The 14,383-nt window shown below is 39.1% G+C and overlaps 1 protein-coding gene across 1 annotated transcript in view; it reads right to left on the reverse strand.

Annotated features, from left to right (window-relative positions):
• Nucleotides 1–5,213: 5,213 nt before the first annotated feature.
• Nucleotides 5,214–14,383, reverse strand: part of LOC131690514 (uncharacterized) — an 84,536-nt gene continuing 75,366 nt past the window's right edge. The window contains exon 4 of the mRNA XM_058976354.1: nt 5,214–10,390. Coding sequence (XP_058832337.1) covers nt 9,360–10,390 — 1,031 coding nt within the window. The 3' untranslated portion in view covers nt 5,214–9,359. The remainder of the gene's footprint in view (nt 10,391–14,383) is intronic.

Below are 14,383 nucleotides of genomic sequence, written 5' to 3' on the forward strand. Positions count from 1 at the left end.
CCCCCGCGACCCACTGCGCCACGACCAGCACCAAGAATCCTTACGTCTTGTATACTTATTTTTTTTTATCTCATTGGCGAATGACCAGCAGGTTAAAACCCAAATAAATAAATAAATAAAAATAACAAACTTTTCTCTACTGCATACCAAAACTATGCGTCATCCACTCGAGGGATTGGACGCATCCACATCGTTGTGGATCTGTTAATTTATTGCTAAACTAACTTTTCACGGCCAAATATTTCCCATTCGGGGGAAATCATATGATGCTAATCAGTAGATACAGAACACTAGATTGGGATTGCCGCTGGCGTCAGTGGTAGGAACATCATTGTTTTGATTCCGAGATATACCTGTCAAATGGGCCATATAAAAAAAAGCAAAAAAATAATCGTCTAACGTTGTTTCATAGCGACTAATCATTTTGGTTTCTTTTGGCCAGCAACACAATGGCCATTCTTGGCTGATGTATTTTCACTAATTAGAATGCACAAATTGTCTAAACCTGTACTGAATGTTGATGAATTTTCATTTCCATGTGCATAACAACTCTTTCGTTTCATAACAATAACAGTCGAAATTTACACCGAGAAAATTCGATATATTGAATATATCGATTTCGCACATAACTTTTTGCAATTTGTAGTAGCACATAAAACTTTGTAGTAGCATATAAAACTTATCTGTTACACATAGATATATGTGGAAACTAATGAAATTAGAATAGTATGCCACAAAGAAATTTGTTTCATAGTAGATATCACATCATTTTTTTCTGTTTGCCTATCGTTTATTCTTCTGTAAATTTTATGCATTGGACATTTTCGGTGTTGAATGCATAAAAATCACAGCAGAATAAACGAGATTGAAATGAAAAAGGTAAACTTTGCATTTTACTAATTTCAAGTTCAACTAAATAGTTTGTGATTATAAGCAGGCCATATTTTTCTGCGTGTACCAAAAGTGCTAAGAGAAGAGAAGACAATCGTGAAGCCAATTTGATCCAATCCTAACCTCAATATTGAACCAGCTTCTGATTGGTCGTTTTGCCAATCATGAGCGTTTACTATATAGGGGAATTAAAGCGTCATTTAGCTGTCAAAGAAAAATCAACGAGAATCGCATTCGAATTGCACCATACGCGCGCACGGTAGTTGGAATGAGAAAGGTTACGTTTCGTGTAAGGAGAGATAGTTGTATATAGTAGATACAGAACACTAGATTAGGATTGTCGCTGGCATCAGTGGTTGGAACCAGCGATGCCAGATTTACAGATATGTCTGTATTTTACAGACTTTTGATGGTCTCCTACAGACGTAATCAGAAATCTACAGACTTTTGAAAGAGTAATAGTGTTTAACAAAATTGTACTAGAACTTTTGTATCCGAATTCTAGCGATTCCTTCACAATAGTTTTCTAATTTCAAGCTACTTTTAAAGTAATAACCTAAGTAATAACAAATAGGATTTACACAACCATCTACAGACATTTTAATTATTCTGATACAGACATTTCACAAAAAACATGTGGCATCGCTGGTTGGAACATCATTGTTTTGATTCCGGGATATACCTGTCAAATTGGCCAAATAAAAAAAAAAGCAAATAATAATCCTCTATCGTTGTTTCATAGCGACTAAGCATTTTTGTTTCTTTTAGCCAGCAAAACAATTGCCATTCTTGGTTGATGTATTTTCACTAATTAGAATGTACAAATTGTCTAAATCTGTACTGAATTTTAATGAATTTTCATTTCCTTGTACGGTATATACAAACTCTTCCATTTCATAACAATAACAGTCGAAAATGTACACCGAGACAATTCGTTATATTGAATATATTGATTTCACACATATTTTTTTGCAACTTGTAGTAGCACATAAAAAATATCTGTCACGCATAGATATCATGTGCAAACTAATGAAATTATTATAGTATGCCACATAGAAATTTGTTTCATAGCAGATATTACGTAATTTTTCTGTTTGCCTCTCGTTTATTCTGCTGTAAATTTTATGCATTAGACGTTTTCGATTTTGAATGTATAAAAATCACAGCAGAATAAACGAGACTGAATTGAAGAAAGGCAAACTCTGCATTTTACTAATTCGAAGTTCAACTAAACGGTTTGTGGTTACAAGCAGGCCATATTTTTCTGCGTGTACCAAAAGTGCGGACCAAAGACTTTTAATAGAGAGACTTTCGATAATTTGACAGATATATACCGAAAGCAAAACAAACATGTTCCGAGGCGAAAACAATGGGAACACCAGCGACAATCCTTATCTAGTGCTCTGTATGTACTTTGTATATGAATAACTCGAGAGAGAAGAACGTGGAGGTTAAAATATCGCGGAAAAAACACTTACCAAAATCTTCATAATTTGCATATGTTCCGTGAACCTACCTCCTTTAAGCCATAAGAAACCAATAATAGATATTTATAAAATGTTTCTCAGTCTGAATTTCCACCGTTTACAGTCGGTTTTTATTTATTAACAGATTAAGGCCGAAGTGGCCTGTGCCGTATACAAAAGATTCCTCCATTCCACTCGGTCCATGGCCGCGCGTCGCCAGCCACGCAGTCTGCGAAGGGTCCGCAAATCGTCTTCCACCTGGTCGATCCATCGTGCTCGCTGCGCACCACGTCTTCTTGTACCGGTCGGATTGCAATTGAGAACCGTTTTCACCGGGCTATTGTCCGACATTCTGGCTACGTGCCCGGCCCACCGTAGTCGTCCGATTTTCGCGGTATGACAGATGGGCGGCTCCCCCAACAGCTGATGCAACTCATGGTTCATTCGCCGTCTCCATGTGCCGTCTTCCATCTGCACTCCACCGTAGATGGTACGCAGAACTTTCCGTTCGAAGACACTAAGTGCGCGTTGGTCCTCCACGAGCATGGCCCAGGTCTTGTGCCCGTAGAGAACTACCGGTCTAATCAGCGTCTTGTAGATGGTCAACTTCGTACGACGGCGAACTCTGTTCGACCGAAGTGTCTTGCGGAGGCCAAAGTAAGCACGATTTCCTACCACGATGCGTCTACGAATCTCTCTGCTGGTATCATTGTCGGCGGTCACCAGTGAGCCCAAGTACACGAACTCTTCCTCCACCTCGATTTCGTCGCCACCGATGCAAACTTGAAGCGAGCGGTTCTCATTCTCTTCTCGTGAACCTCTTCCTATCATGTACTTTGTCTTCGACGTGTTGATGGCAAGTCCGACGCGCTTGGCTTCTCTTTTCAGTCCGATGTAGGCTTCCTCCATCTTCTCAAAGTTTCGTGCAATAGTTTACAGTCGGTTGCCATTCATAAATACCATATCGAAAAATGTAAATATTAAGCAGCTCTAGTGAAGGTGATGATAAGTTTTCGTTATTGTGCGCTCGTTTCATGTTGAACTGACGAATAGATTGCAAAATATGACTCAAAACCAATTAATTGATGACATCATTAAGAAAATACTAAGCTTTTCATAAAGTAAATGCTTTAAATCCCGTGCTGAAATATGTGAATAAAATGCACGATGTTTGTTTACATATTTCTGATTTTTCTTTAAACTTTTGTAGAGGGCACCTCAGTACAATCGAATTTCCCCATCACCAACGGGATGGAAAGCAGTGCTGCTGAATCTATTCTGGCTACTTTTCATACACATCAACATTTCATGCAAATTGAATAAAAGTCCTGAATGACGATATAGTTACATCTACTCTTAAGAGAGACACGAATAAAAATTAAATTATTTTTTTAAATGCAGCTTATGCATTGTAAATTGTTGGTTGAGGTGCGATTTTCGAGGTACAATTATTTTCAGCAATTGCGAAAAGCATACAAAAGGAATCTGGCAACGATGAACGCTTGTTGTCTTTATGTTCATCCGAATTTTTTTTGACAGGGCATGTTTGTCCGCATTTTTTGACAGGGTACGCGCCTCTTGCGGCCCAGTCAAAAGGGCAATTTGCTGGCTAACGGTGGGCTATTTGCCAACTCGGATGCGCTAATTGCACTTCAATTTGCCAGCAAATTGCTGACAATTAGGGGGCTATTTCAAATGCAACATTTGGGCGATTTGCCGCCGTCAATTTTTAGCCGCTCTATCCGCCCTTAAATCGCCCCCAAATCGCCCAGGGAACGCGCCATTTAATCGCCCTTAATTGCCTAATATGAAAATTACAAATATTACTTATTTTCGGATTCATTATCTACTCACATAAACTTATCACTACACCAGGTAATCACCACCAAATTATAGGAAGAATCAATGGTTAAATTGGCATTGCACACCAAAACTTACCACAATCTGACTTTTATTAAGAGTTTAGGTCAGATATCTTGTTCCACTATATTTACACACGGTTCCACAATTTCCCACATTCGTTGGCTAAATGAAGTGCACTAGACAAACAAAATACAAACGAGAACACGCCAGTCGTTTAAAAAAACTTATTTTAAGCTTAAGCCAAACATGAACCGCCATGTTTGAAAAACGCAAATACAACCAAGTCCTTTTCAGCTGCCAGAAAATTTGTCTTAGTGTTGAAATTGCCTTTAAATCGCATTCGCAAATTGCATTTGTTCCTAGGGGCAATTGGCACAGGCGAGTTGAGTTAAACGTCAAACTGTTTAAATCGCTTGACCATGTTCGTCCGCATTTTTTTTGACAGGGGGTGAGCACGGAAAGTAGTGAGAATGATAAATAAGCGTTTGAAAAATCTGTTAAATTTTTGCAAGACATTGATGATCTCGAGTGTCTCATGTCTGGTAGGTCTGTGGATTGACTTAGAGCCAAAAACCAAAGTTTTTTTTTCGTATTCCTTAGATAGCGAGCGGTTTTACTAAGATTTTTTCGATATTTTGATTTCCCGCGAAACGTTGAAAATATCATTAAAACCTAGACCAAATCAATTATTAAAAACCTGTTTTAATTCACCGCTAAAACAGGTTAAAACCAACCTTTCTCGTTTATCCAAACTATGATTCAATAGCTTATTATGTTCAATATAATTATGGAAATGTCCAATGGAAATGGGATAGCATGTTTTTGACAGCCAAATAAAGTTAAATGAAGTGAATTGTTTTTGGAAGATTTCTAAGGCTCAGCAAACTCGAGGGATGTCATAATATGTATAACATAAAATATATATGTTCCTTAAAAACCTGTTTTTTTTAATTTAAACAACCTGTGTTATAATTTTATTTTAAACTTTTCTTAAGCGATTAAGTTTATTTATTTTAAATAATTTATACATAATATAACAGAAATAATCTATACAAAACATTAGGTTGTGTTTTTGTTAAATATACTTTCATATATTTTTTGCATATTTTCATTCTCCACTTATCGTTTGAACAAATTTATTTCTTCTTCCTTCATTTCTCTATTCGTCGATTTTGCTCTTTTTGTTCTATTTTTGTTGAATTATATTCAAAACCCGTTTATTTAGTTTTATGTTTTTCCTTTTTACTTGAATAATTAGGTTAATAATTCTAGATATTAAATGAATTCGACCTTAATCAATGTGTCTCATTTTTTTTTGTTTGGCTAATTTCAATCGATAACCATACAGCATTTTTGATCGACTTAGGTATTTTTTCAATTTTTCTTTTCTTGACTATTTATTTAAAAAAATATTTTACCGATACCGTTATTTATTTTAAGTTTATTTAATATTTCAATTAATTTGAAGGATTGTCGGCCCTTCGCTATGATTCTCCTTGTTTTATGCTTATGATTTGATGTTTTTGTTCTTCAATGCTCATAAAACATGCGCACACTTCGTTTGTTTAGTACTTGTTTTTCACTAAATTTCATTCAGGACTCAGGGCAGTGTCAGATATTTATTTAAACTTATATTCATTAGTTTTTCGACTATGATAACTTTTTTCCGATCGGACCACCATCTCAATTTTCATAACAATCAAGTGACTCAGCTCGGGAGAGATTGTATGTGCGCGACTGAGTTCCAATTACCCTCATACTTATGGCTGGGGGAAGAATTCGAAAAGTTGATTACGGTCGTTGGTTGACCACTGGCGTGGACTCGCCTGTTCGGTTGCGATAGTTCTGTGGAACTGAAACAAAGGCAACTGAGGCTAGTTTGGTACAATGTTGAATACGCAACCGATCCGATGGTGGATTATTGTTTTCTGTGCTGCCGTGCAGACAGAATCGGGAAAGTTGCTGTTATAGGTAACTCAAAATCAGTGCAGACCGGATTTGACGATCGAATTAAGTAAGTGCCACCTTTGGCCACCAGTTGTAGGAAGCTGGTTGGAATATGCTTTTGTGTCGACGAGGTTGACGATTGATTGAGTCATACATTTTATTTTTAATGGTACTGTTACTGTATTGGTATGTGTGATTTTCCTAAGCTTTGTTTACCTCTGAGAAACAGTTAAAAACTAGCGTGTTTCAATGATGCTTACAATTAACTTTAGTCTGCGTTACTATTCTTCGATTACAAAAAAATAGATGAAGTAGTAACTTTACATACAAATAATTAACTAATTTTTTTCATAGAAATGTGTTTACAAAATATATAGGTTTTTTGCAATATATTTTATCTAACAGCTATCTTGCTTGATATTTCGGTATTCAGTAAAAATGAAACAACAAATGCTGTACTAGTTATAGGACGTGCAAACTAAAACAATCAAAAATTCACAGTCAATTCTACAACATTACATCGGACAACTAATCAGTGCACAACTTCACTCATGAGTTATTACAAAGGAAAGGGTTTCCTGTTTGTGCTATTTAGTTAGAGTTTTATTGGTTTTTACTGTATAAAATAATTCAATTCTCTTACTGTTTTAGTACATGATCTCCTTTATTTCGCTTATTGGTTTTTAAAACTTTCTTTGCCTTGTCCTATGTACGTGGATTAACAAAGTAACGCATCCATTCATGGTTTTTATTATATTTTTTTTGATTATAATATTCTGTTCGAGTTTACCTACTTTCTCGTTTGTCGAGTATTTTGTTCTTTTTTCGTTTATTTTCCTACAAATGAATTACCAGCGCAGGTCTAAGTCAACAGTTCCGCTATAGTACATCCATCTGTTAATTAATTGCTCTGAATGGTTCACGAAATGGAACTGAAACGATAAACGAAAATCGGAATACAGCACGGTCGCCAGATAGTATGTTTATGTTGATTTCTAACAATCGCAGTTTGTTACGTACATGCTAGATGAAATGAGTATGATCGGCTGCAAATTTACGTGACGCAAAATCGTCAGTTCTTTGTAAGTATATTGATTTGTGCTGCAAACTGCTATGTACGACTACCGTATTGAATTGGATTACCATGGTGGATTTTGGTCTCCCTGAACACTAAACAGCCACTGTGCTTGAATCTACGATTTCAGATATCTCGTTTAATTCAACGTAATCAACCTGACTCGTTGTCTTACTAATATAGTGGAAGTACCCAAAGACGTTTGGTTTTCGTTCTTATTTTGGCACATTTTCCCGGCGTGCGTTTGGTACGGTTCAGAACTCATTTACTACTTTGGCATTATTTTGTATTTTATTTTAATTCTGAATTCTGAATCAAATGAACACAGACTGTTTTTAATTTAAGAGCTGAGTCTAACCAATCGATTTTTCTGCGTAGCTATTCAAAACGTTTTAGTATATTTTAGAAAAGATAGGTTTACGATTATCATCAATTGGTTTAGATGGAGGTAACTGGTAAACCTTGGGTCAACATTCATCCTAAACACGTAGGATTGGGGAATATCCTCTTTCAAGAACCTAAAACGATGATTCCACTTAGCTGCAGCTGGTATACCGCCGTTCCGTTTATGAGCTAATCTGTATGAAATTCTTGGATTTTTATTTCCGATTTTGTGTTAGGTACAGCACATTGTGTATCTACTTCATACGTATAGGCTGCGAGCGCGTGTGTGCGCATTTGTGTGTATGTGTCGTAAACATGGGAGTGTGGAAAGTCTGCCATTGTAACTGCTATCGTAGGTATGTGTAGGCAGTCGTGCGCTTGTATGTAGAAACGTGTGCTAAAATATACGCTAAGAGGCCAATATCTACGATTACTAACAGTCATGACTCATGCCGAATAGCGTTGATCTTTTGTTCATGGTCTTAGTTTTTGTTTGTTCGGCAGAGTAAATTATATTTTAGTGTTTGTATCTTGATTGCGTTCAAACGTCACCATTAGTGATCAACAGATTACTTTTTTTAGTTTATATACGGTGCGAGCTATAATCACTTTTTAGTTATTAGTTGAGGGAGTTAATTTGAATTGAAAGTCGACTAAGAAGCAAACGAGAGTTTTTTTTCTGATTTCCTCTTTGCGTTTGTGTTTGCCCCTTTAGTTAAAACACAATGTGTGCCACACTCACTCACGTACACACCTACACATACAAATACACACACGTACATGCAAGGATCCATATGTATACACAGCTACATGTGCAAGTGTACAAATACATTTACTTATCGGGTTATCATTTGATACATAACTATGTTTCCTCGTTTGAATTTCAGTTTTGTTTTTTAGTAAAAAGTTGATCATTTCTACAGAAATGATGTATTTAAATACATAATTTATTAATAATATAATATATATTATTATTTGGTTTTGATTTAAATCCTAGGTTGGCGATACGACTGCAGTTCACGTGTTTATCCGGTTTGTATGCTTACTTCTTCGGCTTTTTTTCAGTTTATATTATTTTAGTAATTACAGTATTACTACTTTACTATTATTATTATTATTGATTACAAGAATTGTCCCATTATTGAGATGTGTGACAATCGTATCCCCACATTTTGTTTTACCTACTAACTCTATCATGAAATTAGACACGGCTGATGCCTTCCGGTTTGTTCTTTGAAATACTGTCGAATTTGTCGTGACTTTTGGCCTGACGAGAACTCGCTTGTCACGATGTGCGATGCACTTGATCGGAACAGGTATGTTTCTTAGCCTGTTCCATTAGAATGATTTCTATTAATTGCTTCATTTTATGTAACGGTTACAATGATGTGCGTTTCCTTTTTTTTTTTTGAATTTTAGATATTTTGTAGTTCATTAGTAAGTTATTTTCATATTTTGTTTGTGTTGTTAATGGCAGCGTTTGTGTTTTTCGGGAGTTTTTTCGATGCTCCGGCCCATCTCACATATGTGTGACTCGAAATGGCACAGACTGTGGCAACATACGCCCAAACTATTCTTCGGATTTATACCCGTGCTCGCACATGTGACCTTGTCAACACGTTAACGGGTATTTTGCATTACCTCATGTTTATCGTTTGCCCAACAAATTTGTTTTATTGTATTCCAATTTGTGTTTGTTTTTCATATCTAACCGTCACAGGAAAACCGCTTTTTTATAATCGATCTTCATCTTCTTCTTCAACGTCTTCCCCGTTCTCCTCATTTTCCTCTTTATAACCAGGATGTTCCGATATTGCGTAGTAATTACCGTTGTATATAACACCTAACTCACGTAATGCATCACCGCGTATCGTTGCCTTAATCGTCCAGTTGTAGCAATCGTCAGACTCACTTTCTCGGTCCAACCGTTCTACATCTAGGATTTTGGAACTCAGTCGCTCGAGAATAATGCCGATGTCCTTTATGCTAAGATGGCGCTTCTGGTCCACCGAAAGCTGGTCGATGAGTAGAAGAAACTTTTCCGACGTGACAGTTTCATCTTCCATAACGGTATTTTCTGTTTCACTTTCGGAGCTGTCCCGTTCTGGCCCAATGTCGAGGAACCGCACGTGTCCTTTAGTATTGGACGTTCGTCTGCTATCCGACAGACTGCTGGGTGGTGGTTGTGGACTAGTGGAACCATCCTGTATCGGAGATGTGGCCACGTTTTTGTGCACCGCAATTTTGCGACCTTCCTCGTGAAGTGCACAGCAGTGGAAATCGCATTCGGTCGCTCCGGGACTACCAGCCCGAGTTGGTGTGTGAGCATGATGTGCACATTCAGGAGTATGAATATGCACGGCTCCCACAGCGCTATCGAAGGAACCGCCCTGCTTTGATAATCGTCTAGCTGAGTGGTATATCGCGGACTGAGGATCATCGTGATTAATTACCGTGATTTGTGGGCTCGGATAGCGCTGCTGGCTCGATATTGAAATTTTGTCCAGCGAATTTTGGGTCGATAAGCTTTTCTTCGATGGCGAAAATTTCTCTGAACTAGGACCATTACTTAACACTCCACCTCCGCTTCCAATGACACTGCTGCTATTGCCTTGTCCTCCTCCTTGTCCTCCCTGACGTTGATCCCAGTGTAGTACAACGGTAACACGTCCCTTGTTATCCATAATCTTCCAAGAGGGTGTTTCATCCTGCAACTCCAAGGCATGTATAGTTTCACAAACGATTTTAGGTATGGCAGATATCGCTAGAATGAAAGAAAAATGCTGGGTTAAGTGTAATAGTTCCTTCGGATCTATGAAATGGAAGTTCAACTATAGTGTATGTTCAGTTTGATATGGCGTAAGACTGCAAACCGGAACTGAATTAATGTGCAAATTGTTAGAATGTTCCAAGTGAACAAAAAGTTGATATTGATAGGTATAACCCACTCAATACGAAAAACACTGTACCCAGTGTACACTAGGCAGATGGAGAGACTGAATTACAGTCGTGATTCGCTGGTTGGACACTTTTGCAATTACATTCCTAACGTCTCCTTTGGAGAGTTTTTGACATCTGTCAGTCGGTCCAACTAACGAATCAAATTCGTTAGTTGGACATAGGTGTGGCCCAACCAGCGAATCACGACTGTAGTTGATGTCTGGATCTGGAAGTATGAAATATTATGAAGAGACCAATTCGCTTACATTTGGGGATATAGATGAGTTCTGACGTTAAAAATGGCTTATTCTACTATCTGGGGGTTGGCATCATTCAATAACCTATAATATCACCTATGTGAGGTTTGTACACCTATAATTTCGAAATCAGTCGATGGATTTTAATCATTTGGATGGATTTGCTTTCAACGGACTAAGTCAAGTAAGCATGATTCCTAATCACCAGTCACGCTTTCTGGATCTCGTCTTTGTTAGTGAAACTAATATACCTGTATGTTCCGTCAATGAAGCATCCAGCGTGATTGTTCCACTTGACAACTTTCATCCCGCGCTTGAAATCTCAATTGGCACTATTCAACCAGTTCAGTAAGTAGAAATTCTTTCTGTCGACCGTCTCAACTTTCGCAAAACTGATTTTGTAAAGCTGCGCAGTTCTCTGTCGCAAATTGATTGGAGTGTACTGCATGCCCAAGTGAGTGTTAATGCTGCAGTTGCCATCTACAAGCGACTACTACTGAACTGTGTTGAGACCTCAGTGCCTAAATGCCAGCCTCCTAGCAAGCCGCCCTGGTCAAACAGCACTCTTCGAAAGCTAAAACGTACTCAAGCAAAAACCCTACGTGCGTACACAAATCGACGGTGTCCTCTTTCTAAGCCCATGTTCACTTTAGCCAGTAATGAGTATCGTTGTTACAACAAGCTTCTGTACAAACGCTATGTAAACCGCATCCAGAATAATCTACGCCGAAACCCGAAGGGCTTTTGGTCATTTGTCAACACGAAGCGAAAAGAAACTGGACTTCCCTCAAGGATGCTTTACGACGGCGAAGAAGCTACAACAACTGTGGCGAAATGTACGCTGTTTGCCAGATTCTTCTCGAGTGTTTTTTCAACTGATTCGCCAACCGCAATCGAACTCGAAAATGCCTCTCGCGACGTTCCTGCTTGTGCTGTTGATTTGGATGTGTTTACTGTCTCTGAACAAATGGTTATATCTGCAAGTCGGAAAACCAAGTCATCTTATGCACCCGGCCTCAGTGCTATACCTTCAACTGTATTGAAAAAATGTTCGGACTTACTTGTAACACCACTTGCATATATTTTTAACCTATCGCTTCAGCAGCAAACGTTTCCTGAGGATTGGAAATGCTCAGTAATGTTCCCGGTATTCAAGAAAGGTGACAAACTCAACATAACGAACTATCGCGGAATCACTTCGCTAGGAGTCGAATCTAAAGTGTTTGAATCAATTATCAACGAAGCGTTATTTTCTGCTTGTCGACGCTACATTAGTACATCCCAGCACTGCTTTACGTCATTTTGCACGGAACAAATGTCTAAGAAATTGCAGGTGGATACTATTTACACTGATCTAAAGGCAGCTTTTAATAGAGTTAATCATGTACTGATAACAAAGCTTGATAAGCTAGGGTGTTCTACAAGATTCTGCCATTGGCTTCGATCCTACCTTGTGCATCGTGAAGTCGTTGTTCAAATTGGCGATATTGTTTCAGAATCCTTTTTCAACTCTTCCGGAGTTCCTCAAGGTAGTACGCTAGGTCCACTGCTTTTTTCACTGTTCGTGAACGATGCGGTTTTCGTTCTCAGCCGTGGAGGAAAGCTGTTTTTTGCCGACGACTTAAAATTTTTTCTTGTTATACGGAATGAAGCCGATTGCCGTGAGCTACAGCATCTTATTGACACCTTTTATAGCTGGTGCGTAAGAAACATGATGGTCCTTAGCGTTGCAAAATGTTTTATCATCAGCTATTATCGAACGAGAAATATTTTTACCTTCAACTATAACATTGCAGGAACTCTACTACAACGCGTTGACCACGTGAAGGATCTAGGAGTCATTCTTGATGATAAGCTAACGTATACTCATCACGTCTCAGCGACCATCGACAGAGCCAATCGTTTGCTGGGATTTATTTTCAAAATATCCAACGAATTTCGGGATCCTCTATGCTTCAAGGCTCTTTATTGCTCATTGGTGCGCCCGCAGTTGGAATTTGCAAACGTCGTTTGGTGCCCTTATCAAGCTACGTGGAGCCTTAGGATCGAAGCAGTCCAGCGTAAATTCATACGATATGCGTTACGTGAATTGCCGTGGAACGATCCATTAAACCTGCCACCGTACGAGGACCGTTGTCGTCTTTTAGGATTTAATACTTTAACACGCCGGAGACATGCAGCGCAAGCTACCTTCGTGTCAAAGATTCTGCTGGCTGAATATGATGATCCGGAGCTACTAGCGCAAATCAACCTCTACGCGCCTACCCGTTCTCTTCGTTCTCGAGCCCTGCTGCATTCTGAAAAGCGCAGCACTAACACTAAGTCCAGTTTTAGCAATGAGTCGTCGCTTCAACGAGTTTGCTGAAATTTTTGACTTCGTCATGAACTCTTCGCAGTTTCGTCGTCGTGTATTGTCACTATTTTAATTATGCTTAGTTTACCTTAGTTTAGTATAGTTCATTAAGACAAATTGTCAGTTGGACTTTTTTATACAAATACAAATACAAATTTATACACCAGCCGATTAAGGAACACCTACGTTTTACGTTTTCATACTCGATTGATTTGGGTTTGGCTTCAATTTAACTTTCAATGTTTATGCATGGTGTGTGCTTGCGTCCACTGCTTGTGAGTACATTTACGTTGAGATTAGTGGAATAGATGAACTATCCCGGGCCCCGTGGTGGTGGAGGAACGCTATGTGGGAAGCTGAGCTGAAAGCAACCGGGCGGGTCATAGGTGGTGGATAATGCTTAGTCGCGATAGCAACTAGTTGTGACTCGCGACCCGAACCAGCAGCGGGGGCTGACTGCGGGTGTGGTAGAACGAGGTAGTGGGCCCTATACGTTCTAGGCCTAAATACCACATGCCCTAAAGCAGCCCTGACAAGGCGAGCCAGCGCCGCCTTTAAATAAGCGCTTAGCCCAAATCCCTCTCCTCCCGTGATCCTTCAGCGTTACTGTAAGGTTGGCGCAGGCTTAGCTAGTCGCCCATAAAAATAGCATGGAAAGCAGGAAGTTCAACAAGAAATTTTGGATGGACAAAATTGGCACATACGTGCACAACAGAAACTGACAAGAGACTGGAAACTTTGGACATGGAACTACAGGTCGCTTAACTTTCGACATTGTGGCGCTGCAGGAGGTGTGTTGGAAGGGGTCTACAGTGCGGGTCTTTCGAGGAAACCACACCATCTACCAGAGCTACGGCAATACACACGACCTGGGAACAGATTTTATGGTGGTGGAGGAGATGCAAAAGCGTGTGATCGGATGGTTGCCGGTCAGCGACAGAATGTGCAAGTTGAGGATCAAGGGCCGGTTCTTCAACATCAGCATAATTAACGTGCACCAGCATAATTAACCTTAGAAGTAGCGATGACGACAAGGACGAATTCTACGCGCAGCTGGAGCGCGAATACGATTGCTGCCCAAAACATGATGTCAAGATCGTCATCGGCGACCTTAATGCTCAAGTTGGCCAGGAGGTGGAAAACAGACTGGTAATTGGAAGGTTCAGCGCCCACCAGCATACGAACGAGAACGGCCTAAGACTAATCG

This window comes from Topomyia yanbarensis, chromosome 3 (assembly GCF_030247195.1).
Source record: "Topomyia yanbarensis strain Yona2022 chromosome 3, ASM3024719v1, whole genome shotgun sequence".
In the NCBI taxonomy this organism is placed as follows: Eukaryota; Metazoa; Arthropoda; class Insecta; order Diptera; family Culicidae; genus Topomyia; species Topomyia yanbarensis.